A 26250-nucleotide genomic window follows, 5' to 3' on the forward strand; every position below is an offset into this window, starting at 1 on the left:
CATCCTCATCACCACCATCATCAACGCCACTATCGACACCATTTTCATTCATCGTCACCATCGGTCTCTTCCTTACATGGTGCCTACTCATTCCTGTCTTTCGTTTTACCCATCTTTTCTTCTTTTTTCCTTCCTTCCCTCTCTGTCTATCTCCCTCGATCACTCAATCTCTCCTCATCTCTTACACTGTCTAGTTTCGCCTTGTGGATTATCAATAATAACTATTCGATTCACGTGTAAAATGTTCTATCACGGCTACTAAAGTTACCTCTTTATTCACCCTGTTTGTATCAAAATAAACATATACTGGTGCAATATATACATACAAAAAATCTTGTAAAAAAGTATGTTAACCTATGTTATACAATCTTAAGAAATATACATGACGAAGAAATACGTAAAAATTAATTATAACCGCTGGATATTATTGAAATAAAAAACAAACGCATCTAAAATTTCGAATGAAATTATCACTATTCATTGGTAGTTATTCTACATCATTATTGCTTGCTTTTACTCGCTGCACAACACTTTTACTTTTTTGTCGACGATAATACAGAATGGGGATGAGCCGACCACATTCGGATTTTTAAAATGTAGCGGTTGTTTTTCAAGTAGCCCCTGTCTATCATATATGTATGTATCCTTGTGTACATTATTTCTACCATTTAAATCTAACTTTTTGTATATTTATTTGTATTTGAAATCTAACAACAAGTTTTGGTTGCAATAAAGAAACGAAATATGCATTAGAACGCACACAATGTCGCCAGCTGTAGGTTATTTGTCATAATTTTTTTTATCACCTACTTCAGTCGAATATTGTGGCCTTTCCTTCCGAAATGTGCCGACAAAATCTTCTATATTTATAGGGGCACTTTCAACTACCCCCACCGGCCCCACTCGAAAGATATAACTATCAATATATTAATTATGATCTCCGACTGATTCTAACGTTACCGTTATCATTTTTAGGTTTGACTATATACTGCGATACTCTTTTTGGCTGTACATAATGAGATCTCTATTGTACTGTATAATTTCCTGACTTGCTCTTTATTTTAGACAAATTATAATCAAGATACCAGAATAAAGATTGTAAATGATGAAGGCTTCATCATATATTACAATACAAGGCCTTTATGGGTAGATATGATGGCATTATCGGCACACGTGATTGAAATTCACAATCTAGAACTATATCACCTCTTGAATTAAAGCCTGTCTGCACTAGTTTGGCCAGGAGGAATTAAACCTCCCTGCGTGGTCTCTGGCAGGTGGTTATCTCATCAAATAAGCTCTCAATTAACATGGTTGGGAAATGTTGGCTATAAACAGGGCGTAGGCAGTGCGGTCCTGCTTAAGGGAAACCTTACCCCAAAGAATTATGCTGAAATATGAGATGTATTCCTTTCTTTTGATGCCCAATATTCCTTACAAAAGTGTGCAAGAGATATAAATGAAAAACATCTTGACATGATGTAATGCCTTTTAGCATGACATGGGCGCAGCCATTTTCTTGATAATGTGTTACATGATAAACGTAACGTAAATATAGTACGTCACGTTATCAAGAAAATGGCGTTGCCCATGACGTGCTGAGAACTGTTCATTATGCTAAGGATATCTTGCCTCTCCCATACACTTTAATTGGTGGGGAACTGTGTAGACTAATGGGCAAGAATATAACACCCATACCAGAATAACTAGTTATTCCTTGGGGTGGGGTTTCCTGTAAAAATATCCCTTCCACAGTATGTCCAAACTTCCAGATTTATACATATTTTCCACAACAGCTCCTACCAGTGGCGGATCCAGGGGGGGGGGGGGGGGCCCCCGGGGGGCCCGGCCCCCCCCCCCCTTGAGAAAAAAATCATGTAAAATCACGTGATTTTGTACGATTTTTGGGGGTTGGGCCCCCCCACCCTGGCGCTCAAGGGGGGGGGGGGGGTGCAAATTGAAATTTTTTTGAGGATCAAAAAAAAAAAATGTGCTCACTACCCCCCCCCCCCCCCCCCCCCCCCCCCCCCCACTGAGCGAATTTTAGGCCGGCGCGTTTTCAAATTTTCGGGAGCAAAAAAAAAAAAAAAAAAAATTGTGCTCTGTACCCCCCCCCCCCCCCCCCCCCCCCCCCCCCCCCCCCCCCCCACTGAGCGACTTTTCGGCCGGCGCGATTTTCAAATTTTCGGGAGCAAAAAAGAAAAAAAGTTGGGCCCCCTCCCCTAAGAAATCCTGGATCCGCGCCTGGCTCCTACCCCTCCGGCTGAATGTCACTATTTTGGATACGCCTTTGATTTTCTGCTCTCAGTGGGAGGTTTCTTCGACAGTCTTGGGTTTTCTAGACTTCTTCTTTGGACGATAAGGGAAGTTCTGCTCGTATTTCTTTAGACGGTATTCGTAGTAGATAATGCCAGCCCCGACGAGCGCCATGAGACCGCCTAGAAAGCAGGCCCAGAGCGCCGCCCTCTCGTCATTAGAGAGGTAACGAAAATCTGCAAGGAAGAAAGATACAGTTATCAACACAATTATTCATACCTTACCAAGTTTTGTTAAAAAGATTACGTGAAAATTGATTCGTCTCGATTTATGTTTCTTGATGATGTGACATTGATATTACCTTAAAGACCGTCACCACTACTGGGCCAGAAGGGATTAGACCACACAGAGAGCCATCGAGGTCACTGTGACAGGTGGCTATCTCATTAACTCAGCTCTCATTTAACATAAGAAAAAGAGGATCATGGGGGACCAACAGGCACCGATTGGGGAAGTTTTCTATATAGAGGGATCAAGTAGCTACAAGTATGGCAGTGTGCCTTTAAAGTATTCAACAAAGGCCATCCTTCAAGCAGTCCATCTTTCATTCTCGATTTATGAAAAGCACAACAAAAACACATCCAATTTACAAGGGGCATAAATAATTTCGTTGGTAACTGTAGATAGAAAGATACTAATAGATGAACTTGGAAAACATAATAAGATTAGAACTCGTTGAATCAGTTTTCCCGACTCTCCCACGTAGGGACAACTTTCTACATTTACAAAACAACCGATCAAAGGTTTCATGTTATTCCGACCCAAAATAACAGTCAGGAGAGTGTCGCTTCACTATCTTATAAAAGAGCCTCCATAGTCTGTGAGGTAGAGTGGTCTTGTGGACTATAGCAATCGCATATTAGTGGGAGGAAAATGGTTTCGATACCCATGCAGCTAATGCGCTCTCTCATTTATTTCAAAGTAACGTGCCAACGTGGATCTGAGACCATACTCCCCCTTTTCCCTCCAAAAAACTAAACAAAATATAACTTTAAAATATCAACTAAATTTATGAAGAGTATGAACCACCTATTTTTCATATCAAGAATATTTTTGTTTTGAAAGTTAAAGGCGTATCTACTAAATGGAATGGATGTCATTTGCACCAAACAACAACAATAACAATCACAACAACAATAGCATTGCTACTTACTGAGGACCTGAGCACCTGTGTTTGGTCCGATGACTACTGTGTCATTCATTGACTCTGTTGTCTGCGATAACGCTTTTTCCACCAGGAGAGCAAGGGAAGATAGCAGGGTAGCTGTAACGACTTGTAGTATTGACGCCATCGTGATCTAACGTGTGAGAAATGAAAACAAAATGGAAAGCAAACATTGATTATAATGGGGGAAATAGATATAAAAGAGAATGCAGGTGAATCATTTTATTTAAAAGTTTATATATCGAGAAATGGAAACTAAGAGTCAAAATTGAATAATCACAATATACACCGATAGTTTTGTCAGTCACCATTACTGGAGGCCATCAAGTAGGCCTATGCTAATTAATAGTCAATATCCCCGCTTTAGTTCAAGAACGGCCATGCATCTGTAAGATTACATACGACATCAGATTATCTCTCGTTAGGCTCTTAGATGCCCCCTGGTTATGGAACCCCAGTCGGTCTATAACGCTAAAGATATCACAATTTGGGGCGTTTCCGCGCTGGAGCTATATTAGTTGGCGTACACCTCGCCAAGTATTGTCCGCCATTATAATAATTCGCTTCCAAATCTACGATGGTGTCTACCACCTATACCTGTCCAAGCTAATGTCATAGTTAGAAAACGGTACCCCTTGAATCGTGCATGATAAATGATGTGTTATTTGATGAACAGTGATACCTTGCAATAGTGGACAACTTTTGGCAAGTGCATAGAATGTATAGAATGCAACTAGATATTCATCATTCTGCATTATAGAAGACAGAAAATGAAGTATAATTTGAAATGCACCGGTCTATCGTTAAAAGTCCAAAAGTGAGTGCAATTAAGAGTACTGTGGTATATGGTCGCAAACATTATGTTTTAACGTGTACACCATGTATAATTATGTACAGTATATGCATGTACAAATGCTTTAGCTAACAAGGTATATTAAGTGTAGACTTCTTTCAGTTGGTTTAGCGGTTCGTTCACATGGTCAGCTATGTGTCACGCAGGCATACATAAACTGACTCGGTTCGAAACTTGGTCAGGTTTTTCGGATGGTGACGTTAAAGGTCGGTCCCCAGACGTAAATAATCATATATGATTGATACACATCTGTGAAGAAAAAAAACAATTACACACACAACGGTACTTTAGATGTATGTCAGTATTAATCTTCATGACGACAAGAGTCGATGGTTAAACTAACGGGATTCGAGACATTTGAAATTCCCAATATTGGCTAGATATCACACATTGTGTTTTGTACTGTTTTAGAGATCTATACACTCTTATTTCCACGGAGTCAAATTTCACTCTGAATGGCGTCAGCTGGGAGTCAACTCTATTCCGAGTTAAAGTGACACGGAAAAGGAGTCATCTTGACTCTGAATTGAGTCAATTCTCAGCTGATGCCACACAATCCGAGTCAAATTGATTCGGAATCCGTGTCACTTTAACTAGGAATAGAGTTGACTCCCAGCTGACGCCATTTAGAGTCAAATTTGACTCGTGCATGATAAATGATGTGTTATTTGATGAACAGTGATACCTTGCAATAGTGGACAACCGAAATAACACCGAAGTATAGTAGGTTTAAACTACAAGAACCATCCATTGCAATCCCAGGCTACAACCTTATCACCAATCTAGAGTCAGAGGAAACTAGAGGAGTTGCGGTGTACGTCAAATGCAACCTTAACTTTACTGACATTGAGTTCCATACAGACTTCAAGGAAATAATTGGTTGTCACATTAAACTTGGAGATAATAACTGTTTGAGTATCGCATGTGTTTACCGAAGCCCATCCAGTACACAAGTAAACAATGATCACCTTATACAGGTACTCAGAAAATTGGTAACAATTTCACCCGCTCGCACCACCTTAATCATCGCAGGCGATTTCAACTACCCTAACATTGACTGGAGGGATTGTCATGTAAGGAATCGGCACAACCATACAGCCAGCTCCTTTCTTGACTGCCTACAAGACTTGTACTTACATCAAATGGTGGAAGAACCAACTAGATACAGGGCTGCCCAAAATCGTAATATCCTGGATCTTGTCATAACCAACAAACCTGAACTGATAACAGGTGTGATCTGTGATCCACCATTAGGACGCAGTGATCACTGTTGTTTGTACTTTGATGTTATCTCAGAAAAGTCTGCAAGATGTCTGTCACAGCCAACTCAACTTCAGTTCAACAAAGGAAATTACGTTGATATGAGAACTATGATGTCAAACAATGACTGGATCAACACTCTCGCGAATAAGGACTGTGACGAATCATGGAAAATTTTCTCTACTTATCTAAAGAACAGTATGGTAGAGTGTATTCCAGTGTCAAGACCCACAAGTCGGAGGAAGAAGAGACAGGTTTACACAACCAGAGAATCGATTGCCTTGAGCAAGAAGAAACACAGGGCTTGGAAGCGATATAAAGTGACACTCAATCAAAATGACTACAGATACTATAGAGATGTCAGCAACTCTCTACGGAGCTTGACAAGAACTCTCAGTATAAACTTTGAAAAGGACATCACTCACAGCATCAAGCAGAATCCCAAAGACTTCTGGCGTTATGTCAACTCCAGAATCAAGGCAAGGAGAGGGATAGACGAACTTGTGTTAGAGAACGGTGAGCAAGTAACTGCAAGCAATGACATTGCTGAGACCTTCAATGCCACTTTTTCAAGAGTCTTTACCAAAGAAGACGTGATTAATATGCCTGCACCAGAGTGGCAATACAATGGACCATGCTTATCAACGGTGGAAATCACGCAAGAAATAGTGGAAAAGCAGCTAAAGAAACTTGATGTAAACAAATCTGCTGGTCCTGATGGATTCCACCCTAGAGTGCTGAAGGAATTATCAAAAGAGATAAGTTGCCCACTGGCAATTATTTTCCAAAGGTCCCTAAGTGAAGGATTCCTGCCAATGGACTGGAAGACGGGAAACGTGATTCCTATCCACAAGAAAGGCAACAGACAACTTGCTAGTAACTATAGACCAATAAGTTTAACCTCTACTATTGGCAAGGTTATGGAGTCCATTATAAGGAATGAAGTAATGGACCACCTGATCGACAATGACATTCTACATGATGCCCAACATGGCTTCACTCCCGGCCGGTCATGCTGCACACAACTCATGAAACAAATGGAAGACTGGACTAGACTACTAGACCTAGGGAAACCCATAGATGTGTGTTACCTAGATGTGAGTAAGGCCTTTGATACTGTGCCTCACCAACGGCTCCTGAAGAAAGTCCAAGCCTACGGCATCGAGCACCAGGTTCTCAAGTGGATCGAAGCCTTTTTGATAGGACGAGTTCAAAGGGTTGCAATTGGAGGGGACTTCTCAGAGTGGACTACAGTGATCAGTGGCGTGCCTCAAGGTAGCGTCCTCGGGCCCCAACTCTTTGTCCTCTATGTAAATGACTTGCCCTGCAAGATTAGTAACGGCATTCAAATCTATGCTGATGATACCAAGATATATGGAGAAGTTAGTACATCAACCCAACGAGACTCAATACAGGAGGATTTGAACAAAGCAGCTTCCTGGGCCAAATCGTGGCAACTCACCTTCAACTCAGCAAAAACCAAAGTTATGCACATTGGAAAGGGTAACACCAAGTCATTGTACCGCATAAACAACCAAATAATTCAAGAAACTGTTGCAGAAAAGGATTTGGGTGTCATGGTAGATGATGAGCTGACTTTTCATACACATATTGACACTGCAGTTAAAAGAGCCAATCAGACGTTAGGACTTATAAAGAGAACTTTCACAAGAATATCAAGAGACACAATGCCAATCCTGTTCACGACCATTGTTCGCCCTCTTCTTGAATATGGGAATGTCATCTGGCATCCAATGTTTAAGGCTGAAGCAGTGAAAGTTGAGAAGGTGCAAAGAAGAGCAACAAAGTTAATTCCCGAGATCAGACACCTATCCTATCAAGACAGACTTAAGAACCTCAAAATGTATTCACTGCAATACAGAAGGATAAGAGGCGACATGATTGAGGTCTACAAGCTGATGAACGGACTCGTAAACTCCGATCCCGCAGCCTTCTTCACATCTGCACCTCATGAAGCTACAAGGGGACACCACCAGAAGCTGTATAAGCAAAGGAGCAACACAGTCCTAAGAAGAAACAGCTTCAGTCAGAGAGTAGTAGAATCCTGGAATAGTCTTCCTACATCTGTCATCTCCTCATCCTCAATCACTTCTTTCAAGATTAGATTGGACAAGCACTGGTCCTCTCAGCACCAAATGCTTCCATAAAATTTATTTGTGCGTCCACCCGCCATGCGAGCAAAAATAGTTAAGGTTCTTTTTCGAACGAAGCACCACCCAATGAAACGACCGGAAGTTTCAACAGGATCACCTCACACTTCCGTATACTGATGCTGATGCTGATGTACTCACCCTTTTCGTTCTCCCGTATACCGGTTTAATACTGAAGTAGATCTAGACGTATACCTCTGCCTCTCTTGTATGAGAATTATTATTAAAGAGTATGAGTACAAGAAGATAGACCTGGAAGCTCGACTGCTGTCTCAGCATTCTTCCAGTATTTGCGGTAAAGGTAAAGGTATATGTATTTCCTTGAGACACAGGTTTACACACAGTACACAAACAGCGCTCATACCACTGCAGACTGTATACACACATGTACATGTATTATACGCCACGGCGGTTATACTCCTAAACGCACTCAATCGCATCAAAGTGAATGGCGCCTTGAACAAAGGAGGGTGACGCACTGCCATTCGTTTATTGTTTGTTGGTCTGTTTTATCTATTTCAATACGGTTATAAAAAAAAACCCTGCTTTTGTGGCTGTTTTCAGCAAGTCCTTATACAAAAGAAGACAACACTACAAAAGTAACATATTAATAACAAAATAATTTCAAAGGATAAATATAAAGTTGCCCCCTGCAGCAGGTTTTGATGGACTGATTCGTCAGCTTAATTGGACCTATAGGTCCTTCAATCTTAGTGATGGAAGCATACCAACATTTTGTCCTTTTCTATCTTCTATGCATTTTCCAGTACAATTCTACCCCCCTTTCATCTTTTCTTCTATCATTCTCTATGGATGCATTTTAAAATATTTTTTATTTTTATTTTTTATAAATAAATCTTTTGCGTTACTCTTTCTTTAAAAAAATCTTTCTATCACCTTTCCTTCTATCACTCCTTCTCATTCTTTGCTTTTTATTGTTTGTTTTTCTTCACTTTTATCTCTTATTTACGATGTTCATATCGGTCCTAATTATGTTATTGTCTGTTTTACCATAGTTCTATAAAATCTCCTCAAGGGTTATGTTTCTTTAAGTTTTTCCCTTTAGGCCTATTAATCTTTCATTATATCTTTATTATCTTCTTTTATATTCTCTTTATAATTATCTTTCCGTATGCTATTCGTTGTTTCAAGTCTTTCATGATAGTACATGTAATTCTACACTTCTCTGTATCTCGTATAATATTACTACTTCTTTCACATTTTTTATCCTTTCCTAAGCATTTTCTTCTTGCTCTCTCTCTTCGCTCACGTTATTTGATCAATCGCCCTCATCTCAATTTATTTATTTAAATACGGTTATAAAAAAAACCCTGCTTTTGTGGCTGTTTTCAGCAAAAAGAAGACAACACTGCAAAAGTAACATATTAAAAAAAGAAAAAAAAAAAATTGGGGGGGGGGGGGGGGGGGGGGGTAACATCCCCCCTCCCCCTATCGGCGTACGCGCCTGCCTATATAGGCCTGCCATCAGCTAATTCATTATGTGTTAATATACACATAATACACAGCAGTGAGGGCATTAGTAAGAATTACCCACACAACGTACCTTTTGGAAAAGTCTAACACTTGTTAGACTTTTTCAAAGGTACCGAGTGTGGGTAATTATACTAATGCCCGAACAAAATGATGTGTATTATTTGTTTTATAAAATTATAACGTGGATCCTTGTTATTTGATCAATCGCCCTCATCTCAAACTCAAAGGTCCAAATTTACAAAGGAGGTTTAAATCTAACCCATGGTTTAAATTCTCGTTTACTAAGAGCAAATTGAGGCGTACCTTGCCTTGCGCGCGTCTAATATTAAACCTCTGACTTGTGTCGCGCTTATTTTGCGCTAATTTTAGCTAGATGTAGTAATGACCGGTCATTACCACTGGGTATTGACCGGTCATTACCCAAATTACGCGTTAGGCAAAATAAATGCCTGGTCACGTGTACACGCTTTCAACCAATCATTTGATTGGGATCTACGTCATCATCTTATAATTGCATTTAATTGACTCATGATAACTTTTCATGATTATACTATAATAGCAAATAGTCGTGAACTATTCCAAAAGTCATAACCAATATCCATCCCCTCGATTGCCTGTCATAACCATGCAGTTACAACAAACATGGGATTCTGTCTGTCTGGATGTATAGAAACAGTCATTAGCAGTGGAATCGGCCACTTCACCTAGTTGTAGCGGGGAGCGGGGATTCCCCATGGCCAACGCACTTATGACGCGGCGCTTATTGGATGCAAATCTATATGCCGTGTGTACGTTATAGCTACGTTTACGCTTGATGCTAGACCGAAAGCTTCATGCAGTCTCTGATATCGACGGTGGTTCCGCTGAGATTGCATCTGGCTCCACTGACCGCCTCTGGGGAATGTCAGTTTTATTAAAGAAATGACCCATATCAGACGGTTATTTCTGTCTAGCTTGATGCTTGCCCTTACTGCTGGTAAATCGATCTTTGGGCCGCTGAAGTTTGGCTGATGCGGTGTTTTTCTAGACTTGACCCACGACGTGGAAGAACGAATCCATTGAAGGTAATTGTATACATGTAGCATACGTATGTGTTTTGTCGCGTTGAAAAGAAAAGAGGGATAGATCTATATTTGACTTCGGACATTTCATTTGTTTTTGTCGGAGCACTTATACTACCAAACTAGCTGCACTGCTGAGCCGAGGCTAAGAATAAAGAGACCGTGGCGATCGATGCCAGGCCAATTAAGGGCAAAGCAATTAGTGAGCGATATCTGTGCGTTTTACAACTGGTTAAATTAAAGGCAGTTGTAGCATAAACTAGTAAGTATAGAATATACTGTACATTCAAGGAGAAGGACACACCCCATTGGCTTAGAGTTAGATTGTAACTTGAGGCTACATTTGTAAATCTGTGCAAATATCTGAACGTCAACATGTTTACATGTAGATAGGCTTGTAATTGTACTCACCCTTACCGAAAAGGCAGGCCTGCTTATAGCCTGCATCAAGCCTGCATAGCTGCTAAAAAGCAGGCTAATTCCTTAGCAAGCACTAGACCTGCAAAAACGCCGAAATATGCAAATTAGGCAGGCTTAATTTAGCCTGTACATTTTAAAAGCAGGCTTATTTTAGCCTGCAAAATCATATTAACCTGGCTCAATTAGCCTGCAAAATTGCCCTGCTTTTTTAGTATGCAAATTAACCTGCTTTGTTAGCCTGCAAAAATGCTGAAATATGTAAGTTAATTGCAGGTTAATTTTAGCATGCTAATCTAAAATGCAGGCTAACAAAAATGAAGATATTCGATTAATTGCCATCACTATCGGTACAAGACTTCTATTGGTATATCAACTCGGGTAGAGGAACAAGGGATAAATTGATACATCATAATCAATATTTGCAAGTGTCCACCAATAGGAATATTCTAACCTCAATTGCATTAGACTAACTCCATCACAAAGATCATTTGAAGTTAATACAAGATTGACTTTTGTAAAGGTACAGGCTCATACACCTATATATAGAAAACATACATGCTATTTGAATTGGTTAGTAATCGTATAATCAATATATCTATTGCTAAAACGTGAATGTAAGTGTGATCAGACAAATAATCTATTGGTCAATAATTTCCAAAGAAAAATACAATCACAAAATTGATATGTGCATTAATTGTCATAATTTGCTTAACAATTAATCATGATAAATGTATTTTTCTGTGAGACGTGTAAAGTAATAATGAATATTCATGAGATACGTATTGCAGGTTAATTTTAGCATGCTAATCGAAAAGGCAGGCTAACATAAATGAAAGTTTCTATTGGTTTCTATTGGTCCCATATTGGGTTCAATTAGTCTTATTGGTTTATATTGGTCCTATTGTTCCTATTGGTAGATCTATTGGTCTTATTGGTTTCAATTGGACCAATTGGCCCCATTTGACTCTAATCGGGATTTCAATTGGTTTCAATTGGACCAATTGGCCCCATTAGATATTTCAAATGGTTTCAATTGGACCAATCAGCCCCATAGACTTAAATGGGACTTCAATTGGACCAATCAGCCCCATAGACTGTAAGGTTTTCAATTGGGTTCAAATATATCTTTTCTTCATATAAGTTGCAATTTAATCCAATTACGATATTTAATAAACACAAGACTATATCAATGTTATAACTATGGCCTAAAAACATTGCTCTCTCTTTAGGCTCCATCATATTTCTTCCTTTATTTAACTTAGTCTTATGTATTATTCTGTTCGTTTGTATAAATGCATCCCCCCAAAAAAATGATTACAAAAAATGTAACATGCCAAATGTAATGAAATAAACATGTGAAATATGAAAATAAAATGAAATTGAAACTGAATTGGACCAATTGAAGTCCAAAATAGGGCCAATTGGTCCAATTGAAACCAATTGAGTTCCCATTAAAGTCTAATAGGGCCTAGGCCAATTGGTCCAATAGGGCCAATCTGGACCACTTGAAACCAACTGAAGTCCTATTAAAGTCCCATTGAGACCAATTAAAACCAACTGAAAAAATGAAAATTAAATTGGTGTTCAATTGGTTTCAATTGGGATTTTTGTCTGGGGATGCCTCCCCAAGCGCTCGAAACCTCGTTTGCTCGGCTTTCTATGAACCTATTTTTGTTTCAAGTCTCGAATCACCCCTGATATATAACATTAAACGTGCATGTGAAAAATAACCTGTAAAAAGCAATAACAGGTTAAACCTGCTCAGAGGACATTTCTCCAGATTGCAGGTTTAACAAATTATGATAGAAATTTACATGCTAAAGATTAAACTGCATCTCATCTGGCATGCTAAAGATTTAACCTGCTAAAACTGTATTTTGCAAAATGCATGCTAATTTTAAACTGCAGGCTGAGATTTAGCCTGCTAAAAACTGTTAGACTGTGTTTTGCAAAATGCATGCTAATAACAGGCTAAAATTTAACCTGCTAAAACATGTAAGACTGATTTTGCAAAATGCAGGCTAAAATTTAACCTGCTAAAACATGTAAGACTGATTTTGCAAAATACAGGCTAAAATTTAACATGCAATAGAATAATTAGCATGTATTTAAGAATGCAGGCCAGACGCAGGTTCAAAGCAGGCTAAATAAGCCTGCGTTTTCGGTAAGGGCAGCTGTTGTAACAATTAAGACACATCTACCTCTGACTTAGCCTTTTGACAAGGCCTCGTTGACTCTGGCTAAGCGGCTGAGATGAGTCTAGATACCCGGAGTGAACGCGTGACCGAATGACGAATGTCATATGAGGCCTTTTGGAAAGTGGGTTTCACTGCTTCGCATGAATTATTCATAGATAAATATTAGTAGGCTTATGCCAATACGCCTACTTTGGATTCATTGACCAATCAGAACGGCGATCTCCCAGTTGGCTTCGTTCGTGATTCGTTCCATGTAGAGGTCAGTGGTCAGTGGTCTTAGCACGTACGTATAGTAGGCATGTAGGTCCATGTTCGCACTACGTAGAGTTTACTGTGTGTGTGTGTGTGTGTGCGATGGATACTATATGCTGACGTCGTGCTAGGATACGTTCGCTGATTGGACACTACGTTTTCTGAAGCGAGTTCCAGTCGGAAACAAGGGTTAACATAAGAAATCCAAACCAGATTGATAAAGGCCACAGGTCTGGACAATTCGCACTGGCGTTCATTCAGGTTTTCGCGATTAGTCTCTTTTTAGTCGCTCGGCGTCTACCAGGTACACCTGTATGTGGCCTTGTTTAAAGGCTACCTCTGACTCGACTCTGAGTCTGAAGAGTCATGATGTAAAATAAAGCAGATAGAACATGCTAATTAATTGGCATTCCTATCGGAAGTTGGATATTTGTGGAAGTCTTTATGTTATGATGTTTAAGTTTAAGGCAAATTTATATTCTGCTTTCAATTAAGTGTTAAGGATCGAGGTTATATTTGATGTTCTTTCACTTGGAAAATTCCTTTTTCGTAGTATAATGTATCCTGCATAGCTGAATCAGGTGTTTATTTCAGTTATACGCTAGATTGCGTAATGACATTGGTTTTTATACAATGTATAATTATGAACAAATACATGCATATTGAATATGTGAACAATGTCACTGAACTGTTTGAATCTGTAATGTAATTGATTTATCACTGCCTTTTTTCTGTATCTTTACAGGGTTTTTTGTTTACGACACGGAATAAACCTTGTAGACCTTAATCTGCTGTCTACGTCTCATCATTGATACTATCCGGCCCCTAGCAAGGTCCAACCCCCACCCACGACACCAAGATGAGAGCAGATGAGCATATGGGCAAATTAAGAATTTTTTTATGTGACTATATGGTTCTCTTGTTAATTCACAATTTTTAGACGTTGATTAATTTGCCTCATCTTTGAAGGAACATTGCCAATACTCGATAGTATTCTCAAAGCTGAGTGCAGATCGATGGCCAGATGAGAAACGAACAAAAGGAAATAGATGTATGATGTAGCTCAGAATGTCCATGTCATGATGATTACGATTAGAATCTACGTCAATTTAGACTTTACAGAGAGATGAAGCAGAATTAAATAAGAGTTAAGGAGTGGGAGACACCATGGAGGATAATTGTATCGTGATTTATGATAGTGAGGATGAGGGATCCCCTTTAACTGAATCCAAAAGGGACAGCGTATCCTCAGACACTGGCTGTGTCGACCCTCAAGATATTCCCTCAAACTCGGCCAAGGATTTGCAGGATAATGCCTCAAACTCTGATTCAGATTTACCAGATATTTGGGGCAGTGACAACGAAAGCCATAAGGATGATGATGTCGGCAGAGATTTGCCATCCACAAGCACTGGGAGGGTCACAGCGTCACGATGTGGGAAAAGGCATATTGCAATAAAGCAGGAATATACCTCACTGCCACCAGCGGGGAAAGGTAGTGCAGTTGATTCTGAGTCTGAAGTTGAGGAAGAGGAACAATTCGGTGGTATTGGAGAGAACAGTTCTGATGGTGATTATAATGATGAAGAACAGTTTCAAAATCAAATACATCAGAATGAGACAGGAAATATTAGTGGAAAGGTTAGTGATCATGGTGATGCAAGTGACAGCAGTGGCGACGTAATGACCCTGGGAGTTTTTTTGAAGGAATCTCAGTCTTACAGTCAAGTAGAGCCTGTAGAATGCAAGTTTGAGGATAGGCCTTGGGACTTACATGTAGAAGACTGCGGCAGCCCAGATGCTGTTCAATCTCGGGAGTCACCGTTGCCTCCGGTTTCATCACCCGGATCGGCCAGTTCCATTCCATCTCGAGAATCGCCGTTGCCTCAGGTTTCATCACCCGTATCGGCCAGTTCCGTTCCATCTCAGGAATCGCCGCTGCCTCAGGTTTCATCACCCGTATCGGCCAGTTCCATTCCATCTCGAGAATCGCCGTTGCCTCAGGTTTCATCACCCGTATCGGCCAGTTCCGTTCCATCTCGGGAATCGCCGTTGCCTCAGGTTTCATCACCCGGATCAGCCAGTTCCATTCCGTCTCGGGAATCGCCGTTGCCTCGGGTTTCATCACCCGGATCGGCCAGTTCCGTTCCGTCTCGGGAATCGCCGTTGCCTCGGGTTTCATCACCAGGATCGGCCAGTTCCGTTCCGTCTCGGGAAACGCCGTTGCCTCAGGTTTCATCACCCGGATCGGCCAGTTCCGTTCCGTCTCGGGAATCGCCGTTGCCTCAGGATCACATTTCATCAGGTGTTGTCAGATCCAGCGACTGTGAAGCTGATGATGCCGTTAATTCAGACGCCTCATCTACAAGTGGCACAGGTCTTCATCCTCCAGGTATGACTCTTGTTGATTTCACTTTACAATTGGGTTGGATTATTAATCTATAAAATTTTATATTATAACAAAGTTCACCAGATGAAGACAAAATCCAAACTGTGTTTCATGGAGGTTAAGCTTCTACCACCAACCTTAACGTACATGTAGGCAAGCTTTCGTCCACCACAGTGAACTTTTTATAAATCACACAATTTCCTTGTTTTCTGCTGCCTCATGTTTACTAGAGCGAAGATTTAGTGAAGGATTAATCTTTTTTTATCCAGATGGATTCGATCTTTCACCTTTCTTGACCAGTGCCTCTCAAACTCAATAATGTGGACATCATCCCATAGAATTTTAAAAGAGCAAAAAAGAATCCTCAGATTGAGCATTCCATCTCACTCTGTTATTAAAGGTAATACAAAGTTTTGGTATAGGGTCATGAATTTTGTTCAAATTAACATATTGGAAGCATATGCAATTCTACAATATTCAGTGATCGTTGTCGCGGTTGAAATCGAGTCTTAAGTTATGAAATTGTAAATAATAAATTCTTTAAGTTGTATAGCTCCCTCTCTAGGTCAAGATATTAATTAAGCTATAAAACAATGTTTCTTGACTAAAATCGACCGATTAACTACTCCAGTTTGAAAATTGTATATCACAACTACATATTTTGAGATTTTCATGGTCGCAGCTACCATTGTACGGCCGTAGGCGCTACCAGTATTTGAAATTTACCAAAATTTACCGGGAGCACCGGTAAATTTTTATATTCAATTTTTCTCGAAAGCAGAAGTGTTTTAGGGGCTAATTTTGTTATTGTTTATAATACATTCACAGGGGCATCCAAATATATCAAAATTGTGAAGAATCACTATCCACCCAATTTTCAAAATTTCCCAAAACTTTGTATTACCTTTAACAGATCACTGGATTGATGGGATGATGAAAAAAAAGGATTATTCCTTCATTGAATGACTATGTCATTGTCACTTATCTTTGTTCCAGCGATCTTGAGTTTGAAATGCACTTCTGGTCAAGAAAGGTGAAAGAATCCATGTAGATAAAGAGGATTAATTCTTCAATGAAAATCATTGTCACCTACATTGTACAAGGTACATGTACATGGTACTGTATCTTCGCTCCAGTGATCTTGATTCAGCATAAATAAAGTGTTTGAATAATCACATGGCTTGAGAAAGTCCACAAGAGTAGACAAAAGCTTCTTACTATATTTTAAGGTTGGTAAAAGCTACATGCTATGATTACCCCAAAATGAATGTTTCTGTATCATATGTGGGTGTTTCTAGCACTCAAGAAAGCTATCTTAAAGGCTCTGGATTGCTAAATCTCGATAGCGTCTTTGGAGTCCGCCCCTGGCACCACCCAGAAAAGCTTGCGTTTACGTGCTCACAGTGTACTTTGTGCACACGTTGGCTTGCACCCCTCCCTTTTGGGGAAAAATCATGGATCCGCCACTGAGAAATTTATAGTTTTACCCATTTCCTCTGAATTAAGAGTCAATTTTTGCAGTTTAAAGTTGCTAGTCTGGTTCTGTGTGACAAGTTGTTTTACTTTGATCTACAGGTCTGTTAAAATTTCTCTTAGATCAGAAATAGACTTAAAACAAGCCTCATTATTTCAGTACGGTATACAATTGTCATTACTTTAAATTTAAGTACCGTAGTAGATTTTCTTAGTCTGAAACAAAATTGAGGAATGCTTGAGTCGTTTCCGGCTTTCCAACAATTTTACATTATTCTACTTCAGTTGTCTATGATTAAAGGGATCATTTAACAATGTTAAATCTGAGATACATGGCCCTACGTGTTATCAGTGTCTGTGATATGGTGTAATATTGATGCCCTAAAAAAATTGAGCTTCAAAATGATCAAGAAGTGCCTCAAAAAACTAAAAATCTTTGAGTGACCGGTTTTACCATACTTGTTTTCCCCAATAGACTGTAGTGTTATGAAAACCGTTAGGCAAATGTTTTTCAAAATTTGTAAATCCAATCATAAATATCTTGCTAATCAGACAAGCGATCGGCTTGTAAAAATCATGGGGTTCCTGACTGACCTAAAGGTTTGTAATTATGATTGCAGCATGAGCTAAATCCAGAATTTTGTTTCAGAATCTGAGACAAAGTTACCGGATCCCTTTAAGATAAGAATTTTCATGCAAATCAGCAAATGGCATCCCATGTTACAGACCTTGTAATTTTTGTGGAAATACATCTGGACTGTAAAGGAAATACTTTGAGAACCCATGTCCTAGGGGGTTATTTTTTATTTTATTATTATTATTATTTTATTTTATTTTTATTATTACCGGTATTATTATATATATATATTTTTTTTTTTGGGGGGGTAATTTACGGTCCTGTTACAGTTTAACGGCAAGTGTATAGGCTTACTGGGTATCATCATAGGTCATTTGGGTAATTAATTCTGAAAGTTACATGTCTTTCTTCTCTCACTTCTAATGAACAGGTGGTCCATTTCCCCAATTTCTTTTGCATCAAGCCCTTGACGACGATAGAATGGAACTTAAGCTCCACAGACTTCCTTTACCCGCAGGTAATTATACTACAAAGTCTACAATAATAAAGTACTCAGTGTGAAGAAATAAATTTCACAATGCAGGCCTACATTTATGTTCCATTAGAGCTGATTTACAGTTTTGGTAATCCCTCAAAATCATTTCTTCCATTTCCTGGATTATAGATCTATACATGTACATGTACAATGTACATTGTAGATACTCGCATTTACTAAGCTGCAGTGAAGTTTTTTTTTCCTCAAGTGAAATATTAAACAAATAAGAGGTAGCATATAATTCAGATACCATCCTGGAGAGTATTAGTTCAAACAACGGCGACCAGCACTACACACACGACATGTACACATACACAGTGTACATGTCCGTAAATAGGCTGAATCTTGAAAATAGTTATACAAATTTTGTTGCTTTGAAACATTTGTAGTAAACTTATGGTAAATATGATTAAAGTTGCTGGCATGAAAAGAAGCATCCAGAACACAAAAGACAACATATTTGATGATGTTTGTAAGTTAAAAGTTCTTTTTTGTGACATTTGAATTCATTTTAAATTCACATGAACATATGTTTTCTTCCATTCAATTTGACAACATATTTGACATCTGTTCAAACAATACAATTTATACATAGGAATATAAATATAATTAAAGAACTTGTATTACAAGGAAGAAGGCGCGAATCCCGATAAGCAAAGCTTGCAATGTTTCAGGAGCAATCAGGGTAGAAGGGTCCTTAGGGAAGTGTTCAGGCATTATCTAGCATTCCTTACAGATTTACAGATTTCACAGGAAATCATGGATAGAATGATCTTGTAAAAAACTAAAAAATATTTGTCTCATCTGTCTCATTTGTCTCATTTTATTTTTGCTACTAAAACTGTACATGAGTTTTAAAATTAACTGTACAATTTGAGCTTTTCAAATCATCAATGAGAGCTGTTTTCACAAGTTATAAAGGAATCACACAAAAATGGTTATTGTTTTTCATAGCTTTACATTTACAAGTTTATGTCTGTTTTGAGCCAGAATGACATTAACAGTTTTGTATATAAATTAATGCCCTTCGGGCTAGGCATCTAGATGTCTTAGGGTGCGTTTAATCGACACTTTTTCACCCTAGAATCACGGTTTCTAAAGACGTTTAGTTTAAAACGCAATGCGTTCAAGCGATTTTTTCGTCGGTCGTAAAAATAAACGTGTTTGAAAACACAAACATGAAACGCTGAAAAAGATGCGTTTTGTATCATGATTCTGCAGAATCACGGTCGCTAAAATTCGATTGAACGGACAGAGTTCTCAATCATGATTGTATGACGGGGCCTGTTCCGGTTTGGGCAAAAACCGCGCGCCTGCTTTTCATGCAATTTGCGTTTACTATACCATGCTCTTTATCGTGGCCTGTTTCGTTATGTTATACCTTGTTTTCCTTCTATCTTTTTCTCTTGCTGTCTTTCCTTATTTTATTCTTTGTTTCTTCCTTCTATTCTTATGTTATTCTTTGTTTTTTTCCTTCTATCACCTTCTCTTTTGTTATTCTTTATTTTTATAATTCTATCACTTTCTCTTTTGATATTCTTTGTTTCTTCCTTCTATTCTTATGTTAATCTTTGTTCTTTTCCTTCTATCAATTTTTCTTATGTAATTCTTTGTTTTTATAATTCTATCACTTTCTCTTTTGTTATTCTTTGTTCCTTCCTTCTATCAACTTCTCTTTATGTTGTTCTTTGTTTTCATAATTCTATCACTTTCTCTTATGTTATTCTTTGTTTCAATCATTCTATCACTTTCTCTTTCTGTCTTTCCTTATGTTATTCTTTGTTTCTTCCTTGTATCACATTCTCTTTTTGTCTTTCATTGTTTTATTCTTTGTTTCTTCCTTTTATTCTTATGTTATTCTTTGTTTTTTCCTTCTATCACTTTCTCTTATGTTATTCTTTGTTTTTATAATTCTATCACTTTCTCTTTTGTTATTCTTTGTTTCTTCCTTCTATTCTTATGTTAATCTTTGTTTTTTCCCTTCTATCAGCATTTTTAATGTAATTCTTTGTTTTAAGCATTCTATCACTTTCTCTTTCTGTCTTTCCTTATGTTATTCTTTGTTCCTTCCTTCTATCACCTTCTCTTATGTTGTTCTTTGTTTTTATAATTCTATCACTTTCTCTTATGTTATTCTTTGTTTCAATCATTCTATCACTTTCGCTTTCTGTCTTTCCTTATGTTATTTTTTGTTTCTTCCTTCCATCACCTTCTCATTCTTTGTTTTATTATTGCGATCTATGCTCAAAAACAGCAGTCGACAGTCGGCCGTAAACAATTCCAAAAAGCGCGCGCCGAAGTTGACCTTTACTTCCTGGGTCAAACTGCAAGTGTGATCCGCAGTGGCTGGGCTCGAAATGAGCTAGAATCAGCGTTGATGAAAAATCGCTTGAACGCTAACCGCAGTGACCTTGTTTTTTGTAATGGCGTTTTGATTTGTGATTCATGTTTGTGATTCTAGCTTCGAAAATTCGATTGAACGCACCCTTAATCTGTTAGGTTATATTCTAACCCTTTCATTATCATTTCAAAATGTTTAACATCGAAGTCTACTTGTATAGACAGTCAAACCTGCTTTAGTGACCACCTGTCTACAAAGACCACCTGTCTACAAAGACCACCTGTCTACAAAGGCCACATTTGTTGTTTCCCTTGAAAATGGTTTCTCATTGAATCATGTACTAAAGGAACCTGTCTACAAAGACCACCTGTCTACAAAGGCCACTTTTGTGTTTCCCTTGGGTGGTCGCTATAGACAGGTTTGACTGTAAAAGAATGATGGTACAAAATGAAACATTGTCCTTTCTTTCTTCAGGCTGCTTGTCAGATGATGGCGAAGATGAAATCGAAGATGAAATCAAGTCGGATTCCTCTCCAGAACCTGGGGATAAAAGGCCAAAGAAGAACCAATCGGCCATCAGAAAAAGCCGTAGAAAACCTCACAGTAGAAGTGATAGATCATCCACAGATGAAGAAGATGAAATCAAGTCGGATTCTTGTTCAGAACCTGTGGATAAAAGGCCAGAGAAGAACCAATCAGCCGTCAGAAAAAGCCGTAGAAAACCTCACAGTAGAAATGATAGATCATCCACAGATGAAGAAGATGAAATCAAGTCGGATTCTTGTCCAGAACCTGTGGATAAAAGGCCAAAGAAGAACCAATCGGCCATCAGAAAAAGCAGTAGAAAACGTCACAGTAGAAGTGATAGATCATCCACAGATGAAGAAAACCAGACATCCTGCGACAATGTACAGAAGAAGGCAGAGTGTGGTGAACAGTCTGCTGCCAGAAGAAAGCGTAAGGTGAAAGGTAAAAAGAGATGCAGGGATAGGAGAGGTCACAAGAAGACAAGGGGTGGCAAAAGTCGTTCGTTGAGTAATGCTGGTTCATTACAGGATCCTGAATCTAATCAAGATTCAACAAATGAGGATTGCTTGCAGCAAGGACAGGGTCCAGAGCAATCTGGAAACAAGGACAGGTTGCCTCCTACAAATCCAACTCCCATGTTGAATGGAAGTACAGAAGAAGAGCCTATGGATACTGCCAGCGATGAAGATATGAATAAATTAAGAAGACGCCTTGTAATCAGAAAAGTTCCAGTGGTGTCCAAGAGTGAGACAGACTCTGATGAAACATGTATTGAAGATGATGACTTAGATCCATCGTCCAGTCAAGCTGGCGGTATCAAGTCAGAACACCCCAACTCAGATGAAACCATGATTGACAGTAATGATGGAGATGATCCTGGCCGCACTGAAAATATGACAAGCGATGCAGTGGATGAGGTAGTCCATAATACAACAACTGAGTATTTTGATACACAGCCCTTCTCGCCTATTCTTCATAACGAAACTGAAGATTCATTAAGTGATGCAGATGAAGAGTTGCATACCTCTGAGATGATCGTTTCAAGAGATTCTCCATCATACTTGTTGGGGGATAAGGAACATGATGGTAGAGAAGCTGCTGACCTAGAACCTAACTCTCACGTAAGCTGTCAAAGCCCTGATGAAGAAATCCATCAACCTCAAAGGGATGACGCAGGTTTAGAACCTTCCTCAAGCCACAGAAGTAATGGTGTCAATCGGCCAAGTTTGCAAAGAGAGGATGACTCTCCTGGACAATATTTTCCCACAGATTCCCAGTTAAGTATTAGTCTCGACATTGAGGATACTGAAGAACTTACCACTCTTGAAGATGATTCTCAAGATCAGTATTTCCCCACAGATTCCCAGTTAAGTATTAGCCTCGACGATGTGGATACTGAAGAACTTACCACTCTCGAGGACAAAGGACAGTATTTTCCCACAGATTCTCAGTTGAGTATCAACCTGGAGAATGAAGACACTATGTCCATTCCTTCCAAAGCCCACTCAACCAGAGGAGCTTCAAAGAACCTTGATAAGGACTCTGGAAAGAAACTTCTTCCTTGCCAACGAAATGCATGGTGTCCCTCAGAGTTGGATCCACAAGAAAGATTCTTGTTGCTACAAGAGGGAGATTCAGGACATGTGTCTTCTTTCTCGCAAGAAACTCTATTTACGCCTTCCTCTCCCGGTGAGGCCCCAAGCACATCTACAGCAGCACCTGGCTACTTACTTGCAACTTCAAATGAACAACATATACCTAAAAAGAATAAAAACTTCCAAAGACCCTCAAGAGCGGATAAATTACTGACAACTATGAAAGAAAGTGATCAACAAAAGGAGAAGAATGATACCAAGAGGACCGACTCTCTACAGGACATTCCTGACACTCCATCTAATACACTCAGCTTAAGTTCCAAGGAACCTTCAGAAAGCCCTTCTACATCCATGATCCGTTCCGTGCAGGATTGCCTCCAGCAACCTGCATCTTTGAACTCAAATGAGATGGGTTTGGAGGATAGACTACCTGCAGATTCAAGAAGTTTGTCACATGGTCATTCATCAATTCCAAGTGTTTCCTTTCCTTCAACAAGTTCGTACTCCAGTAACATCTCTGAATCCTCAAGGACTCTTAACGGTGGTCATTCTGCCTCTTCAGGCACCTCTGAAACACCCAGTACCAAACCAGACAGGTTAAAACCTACTGGAGATGATAGATCTGCTTGTCCAAGTGACCCTCCAGACCCATCATTGGTGGCATCGGACATGAGCAAACCTCTAAAGAAGAGACGCCACTCGCAGACATCAAGTGTTCCGTCAGGAAACCAAGGGACAGAACCTTCCAAGGTTAATCAGGTAAGTCCCTCTCTTCATCTGCAACTACTGGTGGCATAAGGGGCAGTTGTTTTTGGTAGATGTTTTAAAGTGTTAATGAATTGCATGTCACAACTTGTATTATAGTAACTGTAGGAATGTCAGCCACGTCTCTCTCTTGCTTAAATGTTAGTCTTGGCTCTGTCATAACTCAACTTGATCTTAAAGGCCGTCTGTAGTTCTCTAGTTTGGCCAGAAGAGATTAGACCACACAGCGTGGTCACTGACAAGTGGCTTTCTCATCAACTCAGCTATCAATTAACATAAGAAAAAGAGGACCATGGGGGACCAACAGGCACTGATTGGGGAAGTTTTCTACAAAGAGGGAGCAAGTAGCTACAAGTAGTACAGAGGGGCTTTCAGAAGACTTGTGTCAGAAGTCATAACATTCTCATGTGTATAGTTATTTTGTAATTATTGTTTGCATGTATTATTGTTTTAAAGAATTCTGTATCACATTTTGATTATGGGATAAGTCAAGTCAAGGAGGCCTTTTCTCGGTCTAAAGAGGTACTCGTCGTTGCCCCTTTGGCCCAAAATGGGCAGCAAATGGCCTTTGGAGAAGCATTACAAAAAATAAAATTACTGTGATTTTTCTGTACCATATGTGAACAAGACTTTGAGAAATCCTGTTTTTGGATACCTTTTCTAAAGTTGCTCAACAAGGGTTAAATTAACATGGTCCTTTCATACTTGTGATTCTATTTTTGCTAAAGATCACCAAGGAATTCAAGCAAGAGGATGTCTTATCGTGTGTACTCTCATGGAATGCTGACTGGTTTGACAAGCACAAAGAAGGTATTGGCTTTGGATTTTTTTTTAAAGTGCGGAAAAGCGGAAAAGCAAGAGAAACAGAAGGATGAAAATTTGATAAAAATCAATAACGAGAGTTATGAATGTTTGAAATATGAGATGACTATACCTATGCAAATCTCAAATTGGCAATTCTGCTGATGGATTTTGACGCCATGGACAACTGTCCAGTTTGTCATGCTTAAAGTATATTTCTGTTTTAAATGTATCGTGGATAGTATATCATTATACATGTAGGTCCTATGAAAATTAGAGACCTTCCTGAGTCATTAAAAAATAATAAAACGATTTTAGTCAATTTGGGTGTTGGAACAAATGATTAAGTTTTGTGGCATAACATCATAGTGATATTACTAATTCAGTCAATTTGAAGTACCCATTAATTTAGTGATTACAACTTTTAAAATTCATATCTTGTTTTGTGCCCAATTTTGTATAAACTTGTTATTTAAATGTTTGTATTTAAAAAAAAATTTAGTGTCCCAATCATTCTTTATATCATAAGTAGCATCAAAAGGTTAGATCATATCTTGAATATACATACAAACTATTTTTGGAAGCTATTTGTGGAAGCATTATCTTCTTTTAGTTTTAATTCTTTACAAATTTGCTTACCAGTGACATCTGTCTTGCTTTGTTTTGTTTTTTAATATTTTGCATCAATCCACTCAGTACATCCTGCAGAGATTTTGCAATCTTTCTTGACGGGTAAGGAAGTACCAAAACACCATGCATGCTACCCAGACATTAGGAGCTATCAAGAGGCATTTCTTTGCTTTTTACTCCTGGAGATGTGGTCAAACGTGAGTAATTTTATCCTCAACTTTTCCCCTTTCTCTTTCTCTTATCACTTCTCTCCCTCTCTCAACCATTTTTCCTCCTACCTTTTTCATTATGTAAGCAATGGAGATTTGTATTACAATGTATTTTACCTATATAAAGAATATTCAAACAATATGAACAAAAAGAAAAAGTGTAAGAAGCAAATTTTACAAATCTCATATCATCATAATTAATAATAACAGTAAAAATATTTACATATTTCAAGTGCTTTATACCACATTTCTAAGCCCTTCACACTCAAATCGTCATGATCAAAATCATTGGAATCAGTTGTCATTCCTCTAACGATAGTACACATGCTCTGCTCCCTGGGGAGTATTCCTACCTACCAGGCACTAATTTACATTCATACATGTGCCAATTCAACCACATCAAATTTTGCATCCTTCATGTAACACCTTGGTGGAGAGAAGCGATGGAGTTAAAATGGCTTGCTTAAAGAAAAGGTTGAGTTCTGGGAAGAGGTGAACAATTATTTATGAGCGTTATCATTGTATTATGCAAGTGTGGAAGAACATCAGATGAAAAATGTTCCCTGAAAGGCATGGTTCTTCAAAAGCCTTAATATTCTAATGATGGCATGTAACATATAAATCAGGACGGATTTTTACGCCATATGTTCCTGTAGTCCCATATTCATCTTTCTGTGTACAGTACCAAGACTAGGCCAAATGTCTTATCATTTTGATGATTCCAGAACCTTGCAGTACACACCAATACTTATATGCTAGATGATCAACCTTTTCTGATCGATTCGACAACGCTTCTTTAACAATGCAATCGCATGACCAAAACTCAACTTCATCTTTAGGGACTAATCTGCCGGGGACGGATTGAACCCACAACCTTTGCATCTCCAGTTAAGTGTTTAACCACTAGACTGAGATACCTCTACTAATCAATCTACTTCAAATTCTACCCCTTTTTCCATCAAAACACAATTTACTCTCCTGTAGGTTTCGAGCTCTGTGGCTAAAGATTGTGATAGGACATGGAGGCAGAGCTCTGGAGTGAACAATATCTCAGGGGACATCGTTGAAGGTAGAAGACCATTTATCGTATTCTGACTGGGTTTTCTGGGAAAGACTTTTAATGGAAGATGTGGGGGGTGGGGGGAGGGGGTCAGATTTCTCAACTACGGAAGGTCCAATCGACGCCCAATTTTGCAAGGATTTTGACATGCATATAA

General features: G+C 38.9%; 2 protein-coding genes across 4 annotated transcripts in view; one reads left to right on the forward strand and one right to left on the reverse strand.

Annotated features, from left to right (window-relative positions):
• Positions 1 to 2294: 2294 nt before the first annotated feature.
• Positions 2295 to 8139, reverse strand: LOC115926189. The gene is made up of 3 exons (XM_030990786.1): positions 7907 to 8139; positions 3470 to 3614; positions 2295 to 2492 (listed from the first exon to the last, which is right to left on the reverse strand). Exons 2-3 carry the CDS (start codon positions 3606 to 3608, stop codon positions 2305 to 2307), a joined length of 327 nt encoding a protein of 108 aa, XP_030846646.1. The 5' UTR covers positions 3609 to 3614; positions 7907 to 8139; the 3' UTR covers positions 2295 to 2304.
• Positions 8140 to 9791: 1652 nt separating this feature from the next.
• Positions 9792 to 26250, forward strand: part of LOC100892083 — a 33052-nt gene continuing 16593 nt past the window's right edge. Inside the window, exons 1-7 of one of the 3 annotated variants that reach the window (XM_030990807.1) lie at positions 9792 to 10323; positions 13936 to 15582; positions 18060 to 18146; positions 20980 to 23387; positions 24122 to 24203; positions 24891 to 25021; positions 26018 to 26102. In XM_030990807.1, the coding sequence (XP_030846667.1) occupies positions 14358 to 15582; positions 18060 to 18146; positions 20980 to 23387; positions 24122 to 24203; positions 24891 to 25021; positions 26018 to 26102 (4018 nt within the window). In that variant the 5' untranslated portion in view covers positions 9792 to 10323; positions 13936 to 14357. Of the gene's footprint in view, positions 10324 to 10393; positions 10583 to 13935; positions 15583 to 18059; positions 18147 to 20979; positions 23388 to 24121; positions 24204 to 24890; positions 25022 to 26017; positions 26103 to 26250 lie in introns of those variants that run through there. The other 2 variants (XM_030990797.1, XM_030990803.1) reach the window with 2 other exon arrangements.

Source organism: Strongylocentrotus purpuratus, unplaced genomic scaffold (assembly GCF_000002235.5).
Source record: "Strongylocentrotus purpuratus isolate Spur 01 unplaced genomic scaffold, Spur_5.0 spur5_contig_844, whole genome shotgun sequence".
NCBI lineage: Eukaryota > Metazoa > Echinodermata > Echinoidea > Camarodonta > Strongylocentrotidae > Strongylocentrotus > Strongylocentrotus purpuratus.

Coding starts and splice junctions, on each gene's coding strand:
- LOC115926189 (XM_030990786.1), bottom strand. CDS start 3,608: ATGGCGTCAATACTACAAGTCGTTACAGCTACCCTGCTATCTTCCCTT. Junction 2,493..3,469: donor CACAGGTGCTCAGGTCCTCA/GTAAGTAGCAAT, acceptor TCTTCCTTGCAG/ATTTTCGTTACCTCTCTAAT.